Source organism: Neophocaena asiaeorientalis, unplaced genomic scaffold, assembly GCF_003031525.2.
Source record: "Neophocaena asiaeorientalis asiaeorientalis breed wild unplaced genomic scaffold, Neophocaena_asiaeorientalis_V1.1 scaffold230, whole genome shotgun sequence".
Taxonomy (NCBI): domain Eukaryota; kingdom Metazoa; phylum Chordata; class Mammalia; order Artiodactyla; family Phocoenidae; genus Neophocaena; species Neophocaena asiaeorientalis.
This window is the reverse complement of record NW_020175186.1, coordinates 71,106-96,524: the sequence shown is the minus strand read 5'-3', so window position 1 is coordinate 96,524 and position 25,419 is coordinate 71,106. Positions and strand designations below refer to the sequence as shown.

Here is a 25,419-nt window from a genome sequence, read left to right as displayed (position 1 = left end):
CCGGCGCCAAAGTCCTGGCCAAGAGTCACTGTTATCTGAATGCTAGTCATAACTTGTATTTAGCACCTAATATGTGCCAGGCAAGCATCTTATCTCACAAATCTTGCTATTCCCATTTTACAGATGAGGAAACTGAGGTGCAGGGATTAAGTAACTTGCCCAAAGCCATACAGCAAGTAAGCAACCGGCTGGAAAGGGATGCAGGTCTGCGTGACCTTAACCCCTTCTGGGGGAGGTCACTAGATGGCATCAAGTCTCTGAAAAATAGGCGTAGACGTTGCCCTGTCTGCTTTTCTTGTAAACGGGGGCGCTTCAGAACATAAGCGATGCGAGGCTCTTCTAACATCCTTGCTATGTGGCTCGGGATGGTCTTCTGACCGCCCTTCTGCGCGTTAGTTATTCCACTGGAAAAGAGCGAGGCTTTAATCGCCGCGGGTTTCTTGGGAGTAAATGTGAGCATGGACAGAGGGGCTTGTGTGTGGTGCCTCTAAACCAGCCCCCAGCTTTTCCGAGAAGACGGGTGGGAGCTGGAGGGAGAGGAGCTGTGGTTTACTGAGCTCCCGCTCTGTGCACTGCGGTCGTAAGCAGCTCCTCTGGGTTACGAGCTCTGGACACATGTCGAGGTTACCCATTAATCAGGATGGGCTACGTTATGTTGCGGTTACAGATAAACCCAGAAATCTCAGCTGTTCAACACAGCAAAGAATCAATTTCTCCAAGCGCAGTGCTGGCTCCTGCCTTCTTGCACTCGGCAGGCCATTGGGAGTGCACGGCTTCCAGGGTCACTGTGGAGGGGAAGAGACAGATGGACGAGGCTCGCCAGCTCTTAATTGCTTTGTCCAGGAAGTGACAGTAGCATTTCCACTTAAAATTCATTGGCCAGAACCAGTCACGTGGCCCCAGCCTAACTGCAAGGGAGGCTGGGGTCTGAGAGGGAGCAAATGACTATTTGGTAAGCCCTGTCTCAGCTACTGGGTACCTCAGTTCAAGGGGGTTTATTTTAAGGTTCTGCCTAACCATGGCCTACGAGATCTCACGTGGACTAAACCCTTGCCCGGTTCTCTCACCTCATCTTGGCTACTTTCCCCCGCATTCATTCAGCTCAGCCACTAGGGTCATCCTTCATTTGAGGAGATGCACCAAAGTGTTTTCTTCCTCAGGATTTTTGCATATGCTATTCCTTCCCCTTAGAATGCTGGCCCCTCCCCAGCTCCCTTGCATTCTTCCCGCGGCTCATCCCTCTCATCTTTTGGGTCTCTGCTTAAATGGCACCTGCCCACAGAAGTCTGCCCTGAGCACCCCGTGTAAGTAAGTGTCAGGTACCCCCCTCCCTTCCTCCAGTTTGTTGTCAGCATAGAACTCCTCCCAGTTTAAAATTAGGTATCTTTTAACTGTCATGTGAGTTTTGATAAGTCAGAGTCCCCAGTCCCTAACACAGTGAATAAATGAATAAGGATGGACGAGTCATTTTAGCAGCCGGTGAGCAGGTCCAGTGGAGGAGCCGTGATAGGGCGATTAGGTCTTAAGACAGGTCATGCCCTCTTATTTGCCTAACTTCCCGTCTTGCTTGAGTTGGGAGTTTTGAGTGGTTTGTGTACGTGGACTCTGGATGCCCAGGAAGGTTGAGCCCAGGGATTGGGAGGGAAAGGAAAAGGAAAAGAGAGGATCCAGAAAGCTCTTTTTGTCTTGATATGGCCAGCTGGCACCTAGGTTCTTTAGTTAGGGATGAATCACTTTCATTTGCTCTAGAAGGGATCTGTTTCAGCCACATGAGTCAGAATAAATACAAAGAATAAAAACAAATTTATAAATATTACCTCACTGTTTACTTTGAGGGCTGAGAAGAGTGGGGGCAATTCCAGAATGTGCTCACTGGGGAAAGACCTTGCCGGCAGCTGGCGTCCCCTCTGCTCAAGCATGTGGCTTCCGGATTTGCCACTGTGTTAAATGTTCCCAGGCTGCCAGCCGGCGGGGAGAACCCAGGCCCCTCTGCCAAGGGCCCAGCACACATAAGCCTTTTGAACAAAGGAAGCGGGGCCTCAATAAACAACATGTAAATAAGAGAACTATTTCAGGTTTCACTTTACTGAAGTATAACCTAGAGAGAGCAACTGGGCTTTCTCCCCAGAGGTATCATCTGAATTCAGTAGGCCACACCTATGGGAAAGCACTTAGGACAAAAAAAAAGCCTGACCTAGACTCAGGGGTGATGATCCTAATGGTAGTAAATTGCGATGGTAGCTTATAACTGTTGAGCACTTACTTACTTCATCATCTCGGGGGGTGTAGGGTACAGTTCCTCATCCCACTTGTCGGATGAGATTGGGAGCGTTTCCCTTGCCCGTGAGCCTGGCTGTGGTGTGCATGGCGGGCTGGAAGCCCCGAGTTCATCTTTGGGCTCTTGTGCTCATTAGAGAGAGTGGGACATCCTGAAAATACAAAGCAGAGAGAAAAAGGAATCAGGCCCATCGTCCCCTGGGAACTGTGGAGAGAGCACAGAGAAATGCTTTTGCCCCCTTTCTCTGCCCCCTGGTGCCAGAAACTCAACCCTCATCACTCCGGGTTAAGCCAGTCATCCTGGGCTTGGCCTTGGCCCAGTTGCTTTTTGTATCTGGTCCCACTGAGTCCTGGGACTGTTCTGGACAGAGGGGTTATAATTATTCTGACTCCACAGAAGATGCAAATGAAGCCCAGAGGGTTAAGCAATCTGTCCTTGCGCGTACAGCTAGGATTAGAAAGCCTGGCTCTGGAAACTTCCCCACACTTGCTCTCGCTTCTACTCTATGATCACAATTCCTATTTTTGGATCTCATGATCCTGCAGAATTAACTTTATGCATGGAATCTTTGTGAGATTCCAGCGGAAGAAAGAGTGCTGTCCTGGAAACATGAGGCTGTTCCCGCACATCAGTCATAGGAATAAATGACGTAACGGGCTTGCTTTTTGGTCCTGGCCTTGGCAGACAGGAAACTCACAGGAAACTTGTGAGATTTAAAGCTCGTCATGACCCTTTTTCATGAACATTTTGTCCTCCTTTGCTCCATCCTGCCCTCGATGTTCTATTTTTATTTCAACGGCACTCTGGTTTATGTACCGGCCCAAAGGAGTGGGTGTTGTATCTGCTCTGCTATCAGGGGTAAGCTTCCAGGCATTAAGGGCAGAAAAGCCACAGTTTCTCCTTCTTCTGGGTTTGCTGGTGGGAAAAGAGGCAAGCAAAGGCCTGCCCTGCGCCTTCCAACTAAGATCGGGCACTGGCAACCTAAGAGTCAAAATGAAGATGTGTCCTGTTTATGCCTCTTATTTATTGTCTGCACCTGAACACCCACAGAGGGCTGAAACAGGGGTTTCACAGGAAACTGAAGCTTGTCATCTGATTGTCACTGCAGGCCTGACGTTGGCCCCTGTGGCTGGGTGGGGCCCTCGTGTGTGACTAGGTGGGAGGGGGCGCTGCAGCAGAAATGCGCTGACAAGCTCTGTCTCAGGCTGGCACCCGCCGGTGCTAGTGCCCATGCCTCAGGGGTGTTCCCTCCTCGGGCGGGCATGTGCCCCAGTCCCACATGTTTGCATGGACCACGGTGCCAGCTGTAGGCCCCTGCCTGTCACTGCAGACTCACCTTAGGTTGAGAACATAATGAAGCCTTTTCTATCTATCCCCTGTTGGTGGAGACCAGGGAGGTCAGCCACAAATGGGTGGGTGGCTTTGGTATTCCTGCCACATAGGTCTTGATGGAGCGGCAAAGGTCTGTGCAGAAAGGGAAAGAAATAAGGAATAGGACACTGAAGTTAGGTCAGGCCGGGACCGTCACCTTCACTTCCGTTTGTCTGATGACGAAACAGGCTCAGCCGGGCCTTGGATGGGGGGAAGTGCCGCTTATTCTGGGGACGCAGGCAGTTGGGGTGCAGGTGGCACCTTTAGAAGCTGATGCAGCCAGGAACACCTCCTACTGTGGTGGGCTGTCTGGGGTCCCCTTCACCAGCAGGCCCGGCCTGCCTGACGCGAGGGGAGCTGGGGCCACACAGGAGTCACATCTGCCCTTGTGTCTCATACACAGATGTCATCGTGAGGATGGCGTGGACATGGCCCTTTGAGGTACACGGGTAGGACCCCAACTGAGGCAGTTGGTGGAGGGAGGGTGCGTCAAGGGGCCGTCTCCCTGGGCCAGAGAGGGGAGGGCAGGGGGGAAGAGGGCTCAGAGTGGCATTGGGACCCCTTCCTCCTGGGGTCTTTGCTTCTGCCCTGGAAATTCTCACGAGTCAGCCTTCACTGCCAGTGACTCTCACCGGCAAAGTTGTCACTTTGCACGAGGGACGGTGTCACCCTGTGCCTATGGAGAGCAGTGCATTACGTGAGCAGAGACGTGGGAGTCTGTGAGTCCTGCCGGTAGGACTGCCCTTGGGGAGGAGCCTCGCTTCTGGGATCCCAGTTTGGGCCAGAAGGGCCTCTCCCTGAGGCGATTGGGTTGGGGGCGCGTGGTGCCTGAGGACCCCAGGTGGGGAGAAACGAAGTGTGTGTTCTCTGGGGTTCCCACAGGGGCTGTAAATCCTGCTCAGCCATTGGTTCTGGCAGGGGACCCCGCCTCCCTGAGCTTCCGTTTCCCTCTTTGCTACCCCTAGGGTTGGGGTGAGGACACACACAGTGAAGGTGTCAAGCGCACGTCCTAGACCATCAGTGGCAAAATCCAGGAGCGGGCGGGCCCTGCATCTGCTGCTCAATTGCTTTCGGGCTACTCACCCTCATCGGAAGGCTCCGTTCGAGCAAGCTTGCTCACTGACTTTTTTCTTAAGAAACAATTTACTGTGCAACTGATACATACATGATCACTGTTGAAAGATTCTGCCAAATGCAAATAACCCCCCGAACCCACAATTATACAGTCCTTGATAATCACACCATCCAGAAATGTTCACAGTTAGCATTTCCTGTATATCCTTCGGGTTCTTTTTCTCTTCATATGTAGATGTCTTCTATAGTTTTACACATATTTTACAAACAAAAAAAAAACCTGGGTAACACATTATATATCCTCTTTCATTGTCCGTCAACAATATATTGGTGGTTGCCAGAGGTGGAGTGCGGGCCCAAAATGGGTGAAGAGGGTCAAAAGGGAGAACTTCCAGTTACAAGATAAATAAGTACAGGGGATGTAATGTGCGGCGTGGTGACTGGAGTTAACAATACTGTGTTTTGCATAGTTGTAAGTTGCTAAGAGGGTAGACCTTAAAAGTTCTCATCACAAGGAAAAATGTGTAACTGTGTGGTGATGGATGTTAACTGGACTTGCTGTGGTGATCATTTCACAGTACATGCAAATATCAAATCATTATGATATATACCTGAAACTAATATAATGTTCTATGTCAATTATATCTCAATTAAAAAATATATTAACACCTCTCCGTATCATGGATATCCACATACATCTTTCTGGTTACTATTAAAGTGAAAAAAAACACCTCACACAAGTCAAAATATTTAAATGAATAAATTCATAGAGACAGAAGGTAGAATGGTGGTTGCCAGGGGCTGGAGGAGCGGGGAGGGGAGTTGGTGTTTAATGAGGGCAGAGTTTCAGTTTGGGAAGATGAAAAAGTTCTGGAGATGGATGGTGGTGGTGGTTGGACAGCGGTGTGAATGCACGCAATGCCACTGAACTGTAGACTTTAAAATGATTAAGATGATAAATTTCACGTTAAATGTATTTTACCGCAATTTAAAAAAACAAATACAGTAAAACAACAAAAAAGTGTAAGTGATGCGGAGTTGTGTTAAATGAAAACGGAAAGACTCCCGAACTACGCTCCTTACACCCACTCTGGGCTGTTTAAGAGGTGACCCGGTATTTTAAAAGTATGATAACAACACCAGCAATGAAGTTCCCATGTTTTGAGCTAATTGGTTAACATGTGCTATCTCCCTTAGTCTCATGGAAGTCATCCAAAGCAAACACAGCTGGGAGGTGAGGGAGCTGGTGTCAGGTCAGAGCCTGGACTCTGAACAGCTAAGCTCTGCTACTTCTTTTAGAAGATAGTTCCATTTAAAAGAACAGTATGTCAGTAAAGGAAACAAGGAAAAAGTCACCCACTATCCCCCGTTCGGCCTTCTGGTTACTTTTGTGCATTCCCTCTGGCCTTTCCTCACTTGCTTGTACCCTTTGTCCTGCTGTTCCTCAGTCGGGGCCCATCTGCAGAGGGGAGTAGGGATGCTGAGGACAGTGGCCATGTGGGTGGTTCCGCCGGACCGGATGACAGGGAAACCAGCCCCAGGTTTGAATCCCATCAGCTGTTTGACTTGGGACAAACCATTTTACCTGTCTGAGCCTCAATGTGCTCAAAAATAAAATGCAGAGAATTCTGTTAACCATCAGAGGTTGTCAGGAAAATCAAATAAATCTGCGACGCGCCGTACACACTGTAGTGCCATTCACTGAGGCGTTGCTAATATTGTTCTAGTCCCAGAGCTTGGATCTGAGAAGCTTGGTCCCGTGCTTGGTCCCGTGGTGACGATCGGTTTTGTTGAGAGAGAGAGAGAGACACTGTTTACCTGTTGGAATAAATGCTCCTGGAGACTCAAAGGCTGGAAGTGTGTGTTTTGTCTCAGCCCCACCTGGTGCCCACGTGAGAGTGAGCAAGTGGGCTGGCCTTCCCTGGGCTTCAGTGCCCTCTGTTTTTTCAGTTCTCAAACATGGGTCCACCTCTGACCACCAGAGGGTGAAGGGCCTTGAATGCAGGGCTGTAGAATTTGGATTTGGTCTGGGAGGCAGTGGGGAGATAGGAGGATTCATGTGAAGAGTTGTGTGCCTTATCCTGCCAGTGGGGACTCGTAAAGGCTTTAAGCAGGGAGGTGGTGAGGCCAGGTCTGTATTTTAGCAAGATGCAGCCTGGGGAGGGCTCTGGAGGCCACTGGAGCTGGAGGCCGGGACCATCCTGGAGAGAGGATGGCAGTGGTGGGGGGAAGGGAGAGGAAGCAGGTTCACTCGTAGCAGGCTCTGTGGAAGCTGGTGGAGACACACCCTCTGGCACCTTTGGGGTTTCCCAGTTCAATGCAAAGAAGTGATTACTCTGGAAAAACAGGTGACCTCCACCCAGGCTCTTTCAGCCGGTCCTGCCTGACCAGGCTGTGTGATCTCAGACAAGCCACTTAACCTGCTCAGGCCTCAGGGTCCTTATCTCCACCAGGCTGCAGTGAGGGACCTTGGGAGGATTGCGTGCGTGCAGAGCTGGGCCTGGCCGTGCGTTGTGCAGTGTCAGCTGGCAGTTGACGTGGCTGCTATTTTCAGGCTTCCCGTCTCTAAAACAGGGAAGGATGCACATGTCTCCACTGCTCTTGGAAGGGGAAGCTGGAGGACTGCCAGTACTTTTATATTTAGGGGCTCGACTTAGGGACTCAGCCGGGTAGAGATCTTTGACTTCCCCACGTGTTCAGGGAACCGTGTGATCTGCAGAGGCCTTTCATGTCTGCACTCTCATTCCCCGCTCCCAACAGCCCTGTGAGGGAGGCAAGCAGATGTTATCATGTTATCATCATGATCATCTCTCTGTTTCATAGGTGAGGAAACAGGCTCAGAGAAGGAAAGTGACTTGTCTAAGGTCACACAGCAGGTAGGACTGTAAGTCAGGTGTGTCTGACAGAGTGTCTCAGCTGGACCATTTCGGGTCCAAGAGCTACACCTTACACATGGGGAGGCCGAGGCCCAGAGGGAAAAACAGCTCTCGGGGGGGCACATGGTGAACTTGAGGCTGAGGCAAGACTCTGATCAAGGTCTCTGATTTCTGGACCCAGCCTGTCGATGGCTAGCCCCCTTCATTGAATGATAATAGCTTTCTTTCTTCCCACCTCGTTTCAGGGAAATCAGTTCCTGAAATCAAGTCTTCCATCCCAGACTTCTTGGATACGGTGAAGCCAGGAAAGCCTTTGGCAGCTTCTGTAAGAAACGCTGATGATGAACAAGAAACGGAGCAGCCCATGAGGCCAGCCGCCTTTCCAGGCCCGGGTAATTTTAATTTAACTTAATTTTTTAATTTAAAGAAGATTTATTTAAGGAAATGTTTTATCTATAAAGGCATTTAGTTCAGCATATAATAGCAGAAAATTGGAAGCAACAAATGCGGATGGCAAAATTAACCACAGATGGTGGTGACAATAAAATCCTGCTGGCAATGATGTAGGTCTGTATACTTACATGGAAATATGCTCACAATATACTGAGTTTAAAAAGTTAAAATGTCAGACGACAAAAGGATATATACCGTCTATTACCTCTTTATTTTTTTGGTTGCTCTGCACGGCATGTGGGATCTTAGTTACCCGACCAGGGATTGAACCCGTGACCCCTGCTGTGGAAATGTGGATTCCTAACCACTGGACCACAAGGGAATTCCCAGCGAGGTGTATTTTAATTGTTATTATTAATTTTTTTTTTTTTGGCTGTGCTGCACAGCTGGTTGGAATCTTAGTTCCCCAACCAGGGGTTGAACCCGTGACCCCTGCATTGGAAGCGTGGAGTCTTAACCACTGGACCGCCAGGGAGGTTTCCCATTTTTGTAAAAAGAAAAAAACAAACTCAGTAACTGGGGGCTTTCTATGTGTCAGACACTGTTCTAAGCCCTTCAAGAAGTTGAGCTATTTAACCCTCAGCTAACTGTATGAGTTTGGTATTGTTTTTCTCCCCATTTGACAGATGAGGAAAACGAAGCACAGAGAGGTTAAACAGCCTGCCAAGGTCATATGCTCCGGAGCCCAGGTATTTTACCTGTGGTTCCGCAAGCCCCCAGCACAGGCAACTGAGCCATGTGATTTGAACGCTTATATCCTCAACCGCTGCACACACCCCTACCCCACAGCCTCTCAGCCCACTTCAGCTTTGTCTCCATCCCCTTGTGCCCGGGGAAGGGCTGGGGGACAGTTTGCCAAATGATGGAAGGACTCAGCCAGCGGGTAACTTCCCGAGGGGTACCCGCTCCTCATGCCGTCCTCCCCACCTCTCCCCCGGAGCCCCACCCGCTTTCTGCTCTCCTGCAGCCTCATGAGTGGAAAGCTGGAGACCCCAAATCCATGAAACCTCCCAAATCCGTTGACGTGGCTCCCAAAGCCAGGGTCAGCGTCAGCTGAGAGGCACGCACACGGGCTTTTGCATCAGGCGGACCCATATTTGAATTCCAACTCTGCCCTTTCCAGCAGGAGAATGACTTAGCCTCTCTGTACCTCATTTTCTTCATCTGTAAAATGCGCATAATAATAGAATAATAATTCCTAACCGCCTACATCATCGTGTGTGGTTAGGAGTCATACACCTTGGTGTTGCCACCACGTAGGTGCTCATTAAACGTTAGCCGATATTAGGAACATTCCAGGAACCCCAGATACGTTGAGTCTGGAAAGTTAATCCTAGACCAAGGAGTCTAAATTATTTCCTGTAGCTAAAGAGTTTAAAAAAAAAAAAAAGAGCAGAACTTTGATCAGCAATTAAAGACAAGGGGAAATGGTCCTAAAGCTAATATGATACTGATCGACGGCCAACGGGAAAGATAATAATAAAATAGGGAAATTCTAGGGGAGTGCTGGTGGAGCTGGAGGAGGTTACTGGTATAGCAGCTTCTTCAGAGGTTCCTTATTTAGGCTGCCGTAAAACAAGCATCATTATGTCTCTGCCAGACTTTGCACCCTCCGCTTTCTTGAATGGCACTTGGGAGGACATGTGCCCAGACAGGTCAGGACAATAAATAGAATCTGTAGACAGAGACAGGAAGTTGACTGTCTATCTTTGCCCAAACTAAAAATAAGGGCATCATCATTAATTTCATCAGATAACCCAAAGCCAGTCTTTTCTTGGGAAAACCCAAGGTTCCACTGGGCCCAGAGTTCCAGCTGAGTATCTCGTAGGAGTGGAGAACGTGGAGGCAGAGGTGGCTGGGGAGGAGGGCACACACAGGGAGGAATGGTGCCGCCTGTCACTGAATCAGCCTGACCACCCAGGGAGGGGGCTCTTGATAGCTGGGGAAGGAGACATAGCCTGCCAGAGCTCCACGGCTGAGCAAGCGGTGGGACTGGGATTCAGCTCAGGTGAATTGTTCCGGAGCCCACATCCTAACCTCTGTAGTGGGGAGAGACATGGAGAAGGAAAATACACGAGCAGATGAGCCATGGACAGGTTCTAAGCACCTCCTTAAACAGATTCTCAAAGCTAGATTTCAGATAAAAGGGCTCTGGGGCTTCCCTGGTGGCGCAGTGGTTGGGAGTCCGCCTGCCGATGCAGGGGACGCGGGTTCGTGCCCCGGTCCGGGAAGATCCCACATGCCGCGGAGCGACTGGGCCCGTGAGCCATGGCCCCTGAGCCTGCGCGTCCGGAGCCTGTGCTCCGCAACAGGAGAGGCCACAGCAGTGAGAGGCCCGCGTACTGCAAAAACAAAAACAAAAACAGATAAAAGGGCTCTGAGTGGCTGAAATAACTGTTGCAAAGCCTTACCTATGGGAGAGGCCATCGTCTGTCCATCAGAATTGATTTAATCTACACATGGTTTTACCAGCCTTGGTACCCCACATATACCAGAGACTGATCTTTGTGCTTTATGCCATGTCTTTTAATCTGGACAAGAACTCTACAAAGAATGGACTATTTCTGTGTTTTGGGGTTTTTTTTCTACATCTGAGAAAGCTAAAGAAAGGAAGCACAACCCACCCAAAGTCAAATCTTTAGTAATGACAGAGCCAGGACTTGAGCTCAGTTCTGTCTGCTACCAAGAAAGAGATGGGGTAGTTGTAGAGGCCGACCCACTGCCAGCCACGGGGCAGGATCCAGAAAACCCCGAATGAGATACAGAAACATTGCGTGTTCTTTGTTCCTGCCTGCAGTGATGCAACTCAGCAGGACAAGATTTGGTGCATTCTGCATGAGAAAGCAAACGTTCTAGAAAGATTTCTGTGGGAAATGGCACCGTGAAGAGTTAACTCTTAGTGTTTTGGAAATGACATTTGTGTAGACCACTGTCTTCCCTGGCCCAGGCCTTCCATGAGTGGAAGCAAGGGCTAGTTCTTATCTGATTTCTCAGCCTTGGGGTATTGGTTCCAATTCCACTCCTTCCCCCCGCTCCCCCTCCGCAAACCACCCGGATAAATAGACTCAACCACCCCTAGTAGCCCTCCTGTGTCACAAGAGCAGACCTCAGCGATCCCCCCACACTGAGAGGCCTGGTGCAGCCCCCAGAGCAAACCCCAGGCATCAATCAGACCAGAGAATCATGGCTGTGTGAGGCTAGTGCTGACCTTGGCCTCGCTGGGCAGTGGGAGAGGATGAGGGACCGTGTGTGCAGCCTGCTCTGAGGTCAGCCCTGGGGCGGGGAGAGCAGATAGAGCAGAACTACAGGAAAGAGGCAGGAGGGAAGTCAAGTTGGCCTGGAACAGCAGTTCCCAGAGTGTAGAGTGTCTGTCCCCAGTGGTACATGGAACACGGGTGTTAGGCAGAGAATATATCACATGCACAAGAACTAGGGATTTCAAGGCTGAATATGTAATACGTGAACTGGAGTGGATTGAAAGAAAACATCAAGTAACTCACTGTGGAGCAGCACAGACACACGGCCCACACCTAGGAGATGGATGACTGTGACCACAGTTTGGGTGACTCAGGCCAAGGGTATTGAGCTGAGCCCAAGAGAAGGCAGGGCAAGGGCGGAGGCCTCCACCACTGGAGCAGCAGTGGCCAGGAGCCTTACTGCATGGCAGTCTCCCCTCCGCACCCAGTCACCAGGGGTGGGGAGTCGGGGTGGGAGCAGCCTCGGGAAGCACGGCCTGGGTGCATGCAGATACGCGGATGGATTTAAGTGAACAGCTGGGCTCTGGTCGGTTACAGGGCTGCCAGCTGGTCTGTAGCACGTTGCTGGTTTTAGTTATTTTGTTTTTTATTTTACCTTTTTATTTTTTTAATTGAAGTATAGTTGATTTACAATGTTGTGTTGGTTTTAGGTATACAACAAAGTGATTCAGTTATATATATAGATATTCTTTTTCAGATTCTTTTCCCTACAGGTTATTACAAAATATTGAGTATAGTTCCCTGGGCTCTACAGTAGATCCTTGTTGGTTATCTATTTTATATATAGTAGGGTGTATCTGTTAATCCCAAACTCCTAATTTATCTCTCCCTCACCCTTTCCCCTTTGGTAACCGTAAGTTTGTTTTCTATGTCTGTGGGTGTATTGCTGTTTTGTATGTAAGTTCATTTGTATCACTTTTTTTAGATTCTACATGTAAGTGATATATGCTTGCTATTTGTCTGCCTGGCTTACTTCACTTATGATAATCTCTAGGTCCATTCGTGTTGCTGCAAATGGCATTATGTCATTTTTTTTTTAATGGCTGAGTAATATTATGTTGTATAAATATGCCACATCTTCTTTATCCATTTATTCTGGTTTTATTTTTTCCTTTTTTTGCCAAAGGTTTAATTCCTGTGTCTGAGCTATAGCTCTTACCCTGAAGCTCAGTTTATATATTTAAAAAAATTTTTTGGCTGCGTTGGGTCTTTGTTGCTGTGCGCGGGCTTTCTCTAATTTCGCCAGCGGGGGCTACTCTTCATTGCGGTGCACGGGCCTCTCATTGCGGTGGCTTCTCTTGTTGCGGAGCTCTGGGCTCTAGGCACGGGGGCTTCAGTAGTTGCGGCATGTGGGCTCAGTAGTTGTGGCGCATGGGTTTAGTTGCTACGTGGCATATGGGATCTTCCCAGATCAGGGATCGAACCCATCAGGGATCGAACCCGTGTCCCCCTGCATCGACAGGCGGATTCTTAACCACTGCGCCACCAGGGAAGCCCAAAGGTCGGTTTAAATTGTAGTGCACTGAGAGACAAAGAGGGTGTGTGTGAATGTGTGTGCGCACCTGTGTATTTTGGGGAGGGGTGTTTGTTGTTAGTACCCCATTCTGGGGGTTGCTGGTGCAGTGTGGGTGTACCAGCACGGTACCTTCTCAAGTGTAGTCCTTTCAAATATCGCCAATGCTGGAAAATGTGAAAGAAAGGAAACAAACAAAAGACTCTAGAAGCAGCAGACAATGCAGGGAGAGAGGCTTAGGGTGGCCCCTCCTCTGAGAGGATGAAAGATCCTCAGGCTTTCCATCAGGTGAGTTTTGTTTTATCAGCTGCCTTGTTCGTAGTTTTGGAAGGCTGATTCTAGCTTCACCATGGTGCTGTTTTCAGTATTCTGAGTTAAGGTTTTCTATGGTCAAAGGTCCACATTAATCACTCCTTTCTTGATGAGGTAAGCCAGAAATACTTGAAACAGGTGGATTTGGCCAGCAACCCTTGGGTCAACGTCAGTTTCCCTTGGAAGGGCGGGCCCCCTGTTACTCAGAGGCCAGCCCTGCAGTAGGGCCACTTGGGTGTTTCCAACGGTGACATCTGAAGCTTCAGGCTTCTGGTCAAGGTCCACTTTCATGTGGGTCAGCTACGTGGCCTGTCTTGTTCCCCGCCTGCACCTGCTCTGACCTGCAGACCCCAGGCTGCCCCATTACCTTCAGATTAATCTTCACGTGGTGCCTGGTGAAGTCATGTCACCCACTTTAACCTGACTTTTCCCTGACCCTGAACTACTCTTCAAGCCACACCTCTCTTGTGAATCTTCTACATTCACTAAGGGATTAAGAGCACAGACTCTGGAGCCACTGACTGGGTACCCTTGGAAAGGTTGGGTCACCCCTCCGTGCCTTAGTTTCACCACCTGTAAAGAGTAGATGATACTGGCATCTCTCTCCTGGGGCTATTATGAGCGTGAAATGAGTTAGCTCAGGGACGCATTGGGAATGCTGTCAGTGTTTGCTAACTAAGCGTGCCCGGAATGTTTACTGTTCGCCTGGACTTTCCTGCTGCCACACCTCCTCGTGGGCCGGTTCCATGGCCTCGGTGCCCTCCCTACGTCATAGCTACTTGTTGCAAATGTTTTCCCCGTTTTGAAGCTCAGGTCAAGCGTTCCTTCCTCTGTGAAGCCCTCCTTGATCTCCCAACCCACTAAGGCAGGCTTCTCCTGCCTCTGCCCTGGGAGGCTGGTTATTGCCATTCCTGCTACCGTGGAGGTTTCTGGAGGGCAGGCTCTGTAGCTAATGTACCTGTGTCCTTCTCTGCTGCTTTTGTGGGAGGTGGGACAGTGTAGGGGTTAGAAGGCCCAAGGATCTCCATTTAAAGGCCGACTCTGCCACTTACTGTCAGCGTGGCCCTGGGCAAGTGGCCACCTCCAGTGCTTCCCTTTCTCCACCTGTCACACGGGGACTTTGTATAGGACCAACCCACAAGGCTGTCATAAGGCTTCCACGGGGTAACGCTTGAGCAGCGGGTAGGCTGGTGTCTGTGGTGTCAGGAAATGGCAGCTGTCATCACTGACAGTAAAATGCTTGTGGAGTGAATGAGAGACTGACTGGGTCTGGGGACCAGGCAGGGACCCGTCCCTCCTTCCTCCAGTGGCTGTGGCCTGACCCACCGTCCCTCCTTTCCAGGGCCTGCTCCAGCCAGAGCCAGCCCCTGGGGCCCTGCTGAAGATGCCCCTCCTTCCGTAAACACCGACCTGCCAGCCTCATCCGATTCAAAGGTAAATCCTCTGCCCACCAGCAGTAGCCCCCAGCTGTGACCCTCTCTCAGAAATGCAACGTGTTTATTCCTCGGGAACAGTATGGGGGTTAGGGGTCAGGGTGAAGGGGAGAAACGAGGCCCATTGAATTGCTCTGAGCTTCTAAGACTCTCAGTGCTGGCCCTCAGTAAATCAGGGGCGGGGAGAGGGTGCACTCTAGTTTTTAATGAGCTTTTCCGTTATTTGTATTTAAATGGGAGCTGATAATTGGCATCTTCCTCCTCCCAAAATTTCTTGGTTGCAGTAGTCAAAATGCCTCCCCTTCAACCTTTTTTCAACACAAAATATATTGGAGTTATCCTGAATTTTGAATGATTTGGGTCCAGGGTCACAAGTGACTTCTGTGAATCTTAGGCATTTTTGCCTTTCTAGGCCCTTTCTTTCATTTAAAAATATTACTTAAAATTATACTTTACGACTGCAGCGGTATAAAGATGAACATAATCCAAGTTGGATTAAAAATTAAAACATTTTCTTCAACTTGAAAAGTTCATTTTTGTTCATCAGACTTCGAAAGAAATTACGTTAAGATGTTTTCGTGGGCCCCTAAAGGTGTCCTGGGCAGAGTGCCTGGCGGGGAAGCCAGTGCTACATGGGTCTGGTTAGTGGAGCTCTTGGATAAAAGGGACTGTCACTTAAGCAGGCTTATTTACCTTTTAATAATTAATCATTTTCAAAGATGATTTAGTAATTGGAAGAATGTTCATGGTATAACGTTTAGAGAAAACACTGGAAATCAAAACGGTGGGTGCGGCATGGTCCCAATTTTTAAAAATAAATTCTCGTGTATCTAACTGGCAAGAATTACACTAAACTTTAATAGCAGTTAAGTGGATAATGAGATCATGTATAATTAGCTCCCCTCTAATTATCTAAAACAGTTTATAAGAGCACATATACTTAAAAAAAATGGAAGTTTATGTACACCTATTTTTAAGAAGAAAAGGGATTGATGCAGAGCTGCTTTTCTTAGGCTTACACAGGTTATGTGAACCTGTGTCCTGCTTCCCGGCATGTATACCGTGTGCAGGACCGGGGACACAAGCCCAGCCATTGACCCGCCTTGTAAACTCACTTCAGTTCTTTGACCCCCTTGGTGCTCACCTTTGTAAACTGGGGAAAAAAAAAAAAAAGGAAACCTCCACCATGGGCTGGGAATACTCACATTTTAGTTAATCTTCAAAATTACCCTCCAGGGTATTATGGTTATCTTTATTTTTGCTGATGAGGAAATGAAGGCTCAGAGAGGTTAAGCAACTTGTCCAAGGTCACGGAGCAAGTTAGAAGCAGAGCTGGGATCTGTCCTTTTTGCCATCCCTCCTCACTGGATGAGATGATCCCCTTCACCCCTCAGCTCTGCTGTTCTAAGAGTCCCTGAGGTAGTAGGGAAAATAGTATTTTCCGTATTAATTCCATATTAATCTCAGTCTCTTCTCTCTGAATTCCCAGGATTTCAGCACCTCCATTCCTAAGCAGGAGACACTTTTGAGCCTGGCTGATGACAGCCTTTTCTGGAGCGAGGTGGACGTGGTCCAGGCAACTGATAACTTCAACCCAAACCACAAAATCAGTGAGGGGACCTTTGCTGATATCTACAGAGGGCAAAGGCTCGGCACTCCATTCATCTTCAAGAAGCTCAGAGAGGTGGGCACTTATTGGTTTCCAGTAAGGGGTGGAGACTACATGGTGAGGGTAGATTTTCATGTTTCAGTGTCTTTTCCCACAGGTGCCCTGTTCAGGTCCAGGATCAATTGAAAAATTCTTCCAGGCAGAGGTACAAATTTGCCGTAGGTAAGCCTCCCCTTTGGAAAATACTTTGTTTGATAGTGATGACCACTAACCTGTATATAGTGCTTCCTATGTGGCAGGCACGTTTTAAGCATTCTCTTTATGTAAGCTCATGTAATCCTCACAAGACCCCTGTAACATGGCTACTGTTTTCACATTATTTTACACATGGGCAGATTGAGGCACAGAGCCGTTAAGTGTCTTGTCCAAGATCGCACAGCTAGTAAGTGGCAGAGCTGGAATGTGGTTGGTTGAAGTAAAGTGAGCCTCCCCGTCACAGAGCTTGGTGGGGGTGACTGGGAAAGAGAGGGGGAGGACATTTGGATACCTGGACACTTATCTTGGCTCTGCCGTCATTGCCTGATGGATTGAACACGCACATACTGGACCCCTGCAGTGTGCTGGATACCAGCTGTCATTCAACCTGGCAAGTCACTGTCTGAGTTCCTCTGCCAGTGTGTAGCCTCGGGCAGTGTGTGATGATTGTGGAGTATTTTAAGAAATAAAGAAAATTATGAAGAGGAAAATAGAAATCACCAATTTTCCATAGCACCTATAAGTAACTACTACGGTATTCAGATTTTGATATATTTTCTTTAATCCTTTCTCTCTTCATACATATGCATGACTACACACACACGCACGCGTGCGCACGCACACATATATATACACACACTTATCCACACACAGACACACTTAATGTAAACGGGAAATCTGATTCCCTCTCCACCTTGGCGTAGTGCCTTCCTGGAGTCGGTAGTCACTCCTTCATTCGTTCATTTGGCAAATGTGAGTCATCAGTCAGGGCCTTTCTTTGTTCTAGGGAGTGCAGACATGAAGGATACACAGCCAGTGGGGAGAGTGAAGTGTAAATAACTCTACTGAGTGTGAAAATTGTGCAGTAGGATGTCCTGGGGGGAGTGGAGGGGGGCCAAGGGATCAGGCAGGAGGCCGTTGCAACAGTGCTGGGGAGGGTTCATTGGGGTTGGACCCAAGGCAGGGGAGGGGAGAATGAAGGGGGTGTATTGAAAGCTATGTATGACAGTGAACAGTGACTAATTAGATGGGGGAGGTAAGGAGGTTTCTAGGAAACTGGATGGATGGTGGTGCCCTTGGTTGAGAAAATAACTGTGGGCAGAGAAGCAGGTTTGGAACTTGTTGAGTCTAGGTTGTTCACCTGGAACATTGGGATGCAATTTGACAGTCAGTTCTGGTGTGTGGGATGTGCCTGGAGATGAGAGATTTCGGGGTGTTCCTCATAGAGGTGAGAGATTCCTGGTGGAGAAGCTTATAAAACAAGATGATGAGCCCAGCCAGGGAGATTCAAGTTTCAGGGGAAGGCAAATGAGGAGGGTCTTAGTAGAAAAGGCCAAGAAAGAGCAGTCAGAGAGGTGGGAAGAGGGTCAAGAGGGAACAGTGACTTGGAACCCACCAGAAGAGGATTTCGGGGAAGAACCCTAGTCCTGGGAGTCAAACAGACCTGCTATCTGGTCCTGGCTTCAGTGTTTGCTAGTTGTGACCTTGGGCAAGTTCCTTAACCTCTAAGCCTCTGTTTCTGGAAGACGGGTGGTTAGGGTGTCATGTACTTTGAGTTACTTGATTTTAAGCTCTTTGAGGGCATGCAGTTGTCATCTCTACCCTGTTGCTGGGCTTTCAGGGTTTAGAGCATTTAGTACCTGGGAGGTTACTGGTGGCCTCCAGGGGTGGAGAGGGCAGAAGAGGTTTAGGAGGTAGGAAATGGAGTGGTCTTTGATTATTCTTTCCGTCTGACTCCTCATCCCTGTACTGATGTCTGATTTCAGATGCTGCCACCCCAATGTCTTACCTCTGCTGGGTCTCTGCACTGGAGAACAGTTTTACAGCTTGATCTACCCGTACATGGCAAATGGTTCTTTACAGGACAGACTCCAGGGTCAGGTAAGGGGCTCGGTCATGGTCAAAGAACAGGATTAGGCAGCACCCAGTTGGAGAATCAGGGTTAAGGACTTTTAGGAGTCCAGAGGGGAAGGGGGCCTTCGAGAAGAGGAGGTGGGCCAAGATAGATAAGATCTGGCTAAACATCTTCAGGTAAAAACCTATTTAAAATGTCTTTTGACAAGAGGCATTTAAGTCAAGAGCAAGACAAAGGTACCCCATCGTGCTCTGTTATTCAACATTGTTCTGAAGGTGCTAGCCAATGCAATAGGACAAGAAGAAGAATTAACGGAGTATGGAAATTGGAGGCAAAGTTTTATTTAAAAAATGCTATTCTAGTTAATTCCTATTTGCTCGTGAATTTATGGAATATTTCAGAAAAGATACAAGAAACTGGTGCCTTGACCGCCTCTGGGGAGAACTATGTAGATGGAGCATAGGTTGGAAGAGAAACTTTTACTCCACACCCTTTTGACCTTTTGCAGGTCATACTATGTGAGTGCTGTATCTATTAAAATTACCATTTTTAAGACAAGCCTCCTTCCCATAAAATCCTCAAACAGAGGGTAAAAAGTCATTCTGCAACAGAATTATTGCTTCCCTTCTCAGGGACCAGACGAAGCAGTTATTCATGGTATAATAATGATTGGTAGCTTTGCTGAACTCTCACTGTGTGCAAGACACCTTGGTAATGGCTTTACACATCTCCTTCGGACCTTGCCGCAGCCCTGGAGGTTTCCCCCATTTTCAAAAAGAGGAGTCTCTGGCACAGAGAGGCAAAGTGACTTACCCAAAGGAACACAGCTGACACATATCAGGGCTAGAGTTTAAACTGGGTTTGTGTGGCTCCAGATTCCAGAGTTTTTTTAGAAGAAACCCATTAGCGAGGCCAGTTCTTAGAGGATGTGGGACCTAAGAGACGACCTAAAAAATAAGAGGTGATTTTGCTTGGACATTCAGTGGCAGGTAGGGGAAGGTAGGGGGCTTTAGACCACCGATAATCCCCATCAGCTCTTGTGAGATCTCCCCAAATACTTATAAAGTCAGCCCATGTGCTTGGTGTGCCAGCACAAGCTCCCTAGCTCCTCTCCCAACCAGCCCCTCCTAGAGAAGAATTCCAGAGCTGCCACGTGATAGTCATGATAAAAACAACTTCTGTTTTTGGAGCACCCACTGTGTAACAGGCACTATGCTAGGGGCATACCATTCACTCCTTTGAATCCTTACAACAATCCTAAAGCACAGGGATCAACATTTCTATTTTATAGCTGATGAAGCAGAGGCTCAGAGACGTTGGGTGTCTTTTCCGAAGTCACACAGCTAGTGCCTGTCTGAGCTGGGATTTGTACCTGGATGTGTCTGACGTCAAAACCGGTACCCTGCCAGTAAACCATTGCTGGCCGAGCCCTGTTGCAGAGGACATGAGGGCTGGAGGAGAGACAGGAGCCCAGGACCCTGCCACTGGGACTTTACAAAGGCATATGTGTGACTGTTTTCTCCTCCTTTTCTTTCTCTTAGGGTGGCTCGGACCCGCTCCCCTGGCCCCAGCGTGTCATCATCTGCTCAGGGCTGCTTCATGCCGTGGAGCATCTGCATGGCCTGGAGATCATCCATGGCAACGTCAAGAGGTGAGAGAGGTGGGCTGGGCCCCGCCCAGGGCTGGGCTACAGGGATGAGATGTTGCCCACTCCTGGGTCCCATTCCTCTCCCTCTGTCTCTCTTCTCTTTCACTTTCTCTCCCTTCCTTGCCTCTCTTGGGGCTCTTCTTTCTTTGTTATACCCTCGAACATCAGTGTTTCTGGGTTGTACTCTGTCCCTGATTGCTGTCAGCATGAACTGCCTGTCTCCACGTTTGTCTTTCCCTAACAAAAGTATTTCCCCCCAAAGCTTGTCGGTATTTCCCCAACAAGCCCTCCACTCCCCTGCTGTATTTCACTTCCCCTCCAGCAGCTGGTCTGGATCAGGTCCTTAAGCTGTGGGCCATGTCTGCCAGGCTCCCTGGGCTTTGGAGCTCCTTGCTCAGGGTCTTTGCAGAGACCCGTTCTTTTTTTTTTTTTTAATTAATTAATTAATTTTTGGCTGCGTTGGGTCTCCGTTGCTGCACGCAGGCTTCCTCTAGTTGCGGCGAGCGGGGGCTACTCTTCGTTGTGGTGCGCGGGCTTCTCGTTGTGGTGGCTTCTCTTGTTGCGGAGCACGGGCTCTAGGAGTGAGGGCTTCAGTAGTTGTGGAACGGACTCAGTAGTTGTGGCATGCAGGCTCAGCAGTTGTGGCTCGTGGGCTCAGTAGTTGTCGCTCGCGGGCTCTAGAGCGCAGGCTCGGTAGTTGTGGCTCACGGGCTTAGTTGCTCCGCGGCATGTGGGATCTTCCCGGACCAGGGCTCGAACCCATGTCCCCTGCATTGGCAGGCGGATTCTTAACCACTGCGCCACCAGGGAAGTCCTGGAGACCCGTTCTTGCTTGTGCATCTGTTGTCACAGATACTGTGATGCAAGTTAGGTGTGTCCCCCAGCATATCAGTAACGTGCTCCCAAGACTGGAAGCACGGAGAGAGATTCCAGAAGATACCAGAAGATCTGGCAAAACTGAACTCGAAACCATAGAATTCATACTTCCTCAGAGTTCTCTCCCCATTTGGCAAGTGGAAGCCCTTTCCTCTTTTCTCCCCCCTGATTTTTATTTGATTGCACAAACAATTGTAATAGCAAGAAAGGAAATGAAAGGGCAAGTGGTCATCCTGGCCCTGCTGCCCTCACTCACCAGCTGGCCGCCATTTTTCTGGGTTTTTTCCCACCCCTGCCACGCAGACATCTCAGCCCTAAGATAGCACCGTTACCTGTTTACCAATTCATATTCTCTTTTTCCCCATGAGTTAAACATGGTAAACATTTCCCCACATTGCCTGTCATCATTTTTCATGACTTCTTAGTCTTCCATTGAAGGTATTTGCCCATAATTTACATAACAAGTCCTAATAGTGGATATTGGAATTGCGTCTACTTTTTATGACAAAACCAAAGGTTTTATTGAAAGGGGACGCTTGAGCGGAGAGCAGCAGGGTAAGGGAACCTAGGAGAACTGCTCTCTGTGTCTACTTTTTAAAAACCATTTGGGGTTAGTTTGAATATTTCTATACTTGAAGCTTAGTTTTTAAAAATTTAAAATTTTTCCTCTGGAGTACTTTCTGAGAGTGTTCATTTCCACTGTGGGCTCAGTAGTTGTCGCTCGCGGGCTCTAGAGCGCAGGCTCGGTAGTTGTGGCTCACGGGCTTAGTTGCTCCGCGGCATGTGGGATCTTCCCGGACCAGGGCTCGAACCCATGTCCCCTGCATTGGCAGGCGGATTCTTAACCACTGCGCCACCAGGGAAGTCCTGGAGACCCGTTCTTGCTTGTGCATCTGTTGTCACAGATACTGTGATGCAAGTTAGGTGTGTCCCCCAGCATATCAGTAACGTGCTCCCAAGACTGGAAGCACGGAGAGGGATTCCAGAAGATACCAGAAGATCTGGCAAAACTGAACTCGAAACCATAGAATTCATACTTCCTCAGAGTTCTCTCCCCATTTGGCAAGTGGAAGCCCTTTCCTCTTTTCTCCCCCCTGATTTTTATTTGATTGCACAAACAATTGTAATAGCAAGAAAGGAAATGAAAGGGCAAGTGGTCATCCTGGCCCTGCTGCCCTCACTCACCAGCTGGCCGCCATTTTTCTGGGTTTTTTCCCACCCCTGCCACGCAGACATCTCAGCCCTAAGATAGCACCGTTACCTGTTTACCAATTCATATTCTCTTTTTCCCCATGAGTTAAACATGGTAAACATTTCCCCACATTGCCTGTCATCATTTTTCATGACTTCTTAGTCTTCCATTGAAGGTATTTGCCCATAATTTACATAACAAGTCCTAATAGTGGATATTGGAATTGCGTCTACTTTTTATGACAAAACCAAAGGCTTTATTGAAAGGGGACGCTTGAGCGGAGAGCAGCAGGGTAAGGGAACCTAGGAGAACTGCTCTCTGTGTCTACTTTTTAAAAACCATTTGGGGTTAGTTTGAATATTTCTATACTTGAAGCTTAGTTTTTAAAAATTTTAAATTTTTCCTCTGGAGTACTTTCTGAGAGTGTTCATTTCCACGGTCCAAGAATTTTTTTTTTTTTTTTTCTCTGTACGCGGGCCTCTCCTCACAGGCTCCGGACGCGCAGGCTCAGCGGCCATGGCTCACGGGCCCAGCCGCTCCGCGGCATGTGGGATCTTCCCGGACCGGGGCACGAATCCGTGTCCCCTGCATCGGCAGGCGGACTCTCAACCGCTGCGCCACCAGGGAAGCCCTCCAAGAATATTTTTATTGCTCTTCTTATTCCCCGTGATCTGGGCAGGTTAAGTCCCAAAGGATGCTGGCATTTAGACGTGAGTCAGCTGGGCCAGAGCTGGGGGTTGGAGCAGCTTCTGAAGAGATGGAGGCGGCACAGCCTCTGGGCTTGGCAGGCTGAGGTTGATCCGGGCTGACATCCATGGATGGCTGCACCTGTCTGGCCACCAAATGCCATTTCTGGGACAGCAGGACTAATCTTAGCTCCATCCCCATTTGCTGGTGGAGGTGGGCTCCCAATCCCCACCCCCCATCAGGACTGGCTTATAAACTTGTTGAGGGTCTTCAGTGACCCTAACTCGCTGGCACTGCTCACTACTAAGCTGTTTTCCAAAAGAGTTTCCATGGCAACCTCTTCTTGTCTACCTCAAAACAAGAGGGTTCTCTCTGCCTTCTTTCCCACAGCTCCAATGTCTTGCTAGACCAAAACTTCACCCCCAAGCTGGCTCATTCGATGGCTCACTGGTGTCCTGTCAACAAAAAGTCAAAATACACCACGATGAAGACCCGCCTTTTCCAGGCCTCCACCGCACATCTTCCAGAAGATTTCATCAGGGTGGGGCAGCTGACAAAGCGAGTGGACATATTCGGCTGTGGAATAGTAAGAGCTTCCTTCTCTGCTCAGATCTGGGCCTGTACACATTTGTCCTTCCCATGGCTCCTTTGTAAGCACATAATAGAGGCTCTTAGAAATGTTCCACCAAGTACAGCAGGGGTTGGCAAACTATGGCACACAGGTCAGAACCAGTCCAATGGCCTATTTTCTATGGCCTATAATTAAGACTAGTTTTTACATTTATAAAAGATTGAATAATAACAGCAACAAGAACAATCATAATAAAAGAATATGTGACAGAGATTGTTTGTGGCTCACAAAACCTAAAATATTTACGATCTAGCCTGTTACAGGAAAAGTTTGCCAACCCTTGAAGTAAAGGCCCCCTGCCCCATGAGTGTCCAGATTCCAATAGGCTAAAGGTACCTCCTGACTTCCCTGATTCGCATCCAGCCAGCCGTCTAATTATCTATCCAGTTGTCTGTTTGTTCTTGTTTGTTCATCCATCTGTTTTGTCCATCTGTCCATCCATCCATCAGTCCAGTTGTTATCCAACCATTCATCGGCAACAGCCACCCATCCATTCAGTATCTATCTACCCATCCAACCTCTGTCCTTGTCACCACTGCTGTCCTTCAGTACTGTGTGTCAGGCACTTGGAATGTAAATGTAACTATAACACAATCCCTCCCCCAGGAGTTCATGGTCTGAGTGTAGCAGTCTCCAAAGAATACCAGTTCCCTGAGATCTCAATAGGTTTGATGTGTTTAAAGGGTTTTGATGTGTTTAAGTAGGTTTGAGAAATGCTGGGTTGAGCAAGGTTAAGCAGGAAAAAAAAAAAGTTACCACAAAATTAACAAGAGCCTTTCATATGGTAAATAGCCTTTAATCTGGTAATTGTGAATTCACCACCACCCAGCAATGGTATGGAGGTGGGCTCCCAATCTCCACCCCCCCGTCAGGACTGGCTTATAAACTTGTTGAGGGTCTTCAGTGACCCTCGCTTGCTGGCACTGCTCACTACTAGGCTGTTTTCTGAAGGGGTCTCCATGGCAACCTCTTCCCAAAATGTTTCCCAAATGCCCTTGACTATGGAACCTTGTTTTCTTAGTATCTCTAAGCATCAGACACCTGTGGATCCCGGTCTGGGAAATGCTGGCTGAGAAAAGTGACAGTCGCTGGCTGACCTCTGCCAGGAGCCAACAGCTGCACCTTGGACCTTGCCTTCTCTCTTCCTCTCCAGCCTTAAACTCTATACTTCCTCTCTTTGACCACAGTCTGTCCCTCTACCTCTCCCACTAATGCCCTTCCTCTGAGCCACTTTCTGCCCTCAGCCCAGCCTCCACATACCAGATTCTGCTTCCCTCTATCTTCCAGCCCATCGGCCCTTCTGGTTTACTTGTCCCCCAATTCCCTCCCGCCTCCCCTTCCTCGCCCCCATCAGCCCCACTGCGAGGGGCTCAGTGAAGCTCAGCAGGGCCAGCCCAAGCTCCTGCTCCTTTAAGAACCAGTGGAACTGAACCCTAAGGCTGCCAGGCACTTATAAGGTAGAGCTTAAGAGCCTGGGTTTGAGTCCCGGCTCAGCTACTTTCAGCTGTGTGACCTAGGGTGTCATCTATAACTCTGGGCCTCAGTTTTGTCCTCTGGAAAATGGGGGTATTCATACATACGGAGATTAATAAGATGACGTATATAAACTGGTTAGCAGAGTATGTTGCATAGGTCAGCGTGATTATCATTATTGTGGTTGCCGTTATTCTTCCTACCTTCACACCCTCACTCTTGATTCTGCTTACTCTTGACTTTTTAACTCAGCTCCTGATGCAACAATTGACTTTCCTATTCACTCATTCATTCATTCAGTGAGTGCCTACTGGCTCCCTTCAGTCTTTTTCTCAGCCCTGCCACTGATGGATGGTACGATTTTGAACTTTGGTTCTTGTTGTGGGGAACACTGCATTTCTCTGTGTGTTTGTTTTCTTAATTTATTTTTTTATTGACATATAGTTGATTTACAGCGTTATGGTCATTTCTGCTGTACAGCACAGTGACTCAGTTATACACATATATACATTCTTTTTTATATTCTTTTCTATTGTGGTTTATCCCAGAATATTGAATATAGTTCTCCGTGCTATACCGTAGTAGGTCGGTGTTCTTTTTGATGAGCGCTAAGTAACTTCTGTAAA

General features: G+C 48.5%; 1 protein-coding gene across 1 annotated transcript in view; it reads left to right on the top strand.

Annotated features, from left to right (window-relative positions):
• IRAK2 (interleukin 1 receptor associated kinase 2) overlaps nucleotides 1–25,419 on the top strand; it is a 73,610-nt gene that overhangs the window by 20,805 nt on the left and 27,386 nt on the right. The window contains exons 3-9 of the mRNA XM_024764726.1: nucleotides 7,845–7,991; nucleotides 14,477–14,568; nucleotides 16,057–16,251; nucleotides 16,334–16,398; nucleotides 18,198–18,312; nucleotides 19,828–19,937; nucleotides 23,080–23,275. Coding sequence (XP_024620494.1) covers nucleotides 7,845–7,991; nucleotides 14,477–14,568; nucleotides 16,057–16,251; nucleotides 16,334–16,398; nucleotides 18,198–18,312; nucleotides 19,828–19,937; nucleotides 23,080–23,275 — 920 coding nt within the window. The remainder of the gene's footprint in view (nucleotides 1–7,844; nucleotides 7,992–14,476; nucleotides 14,569–16,056; nucleotides 16,252–16,333; nucleotides 16,399–18,197; nucleotides 18,313–19,827; nucleotides 19,938–23,079; nucleotides 23,276–25,419) is intronic.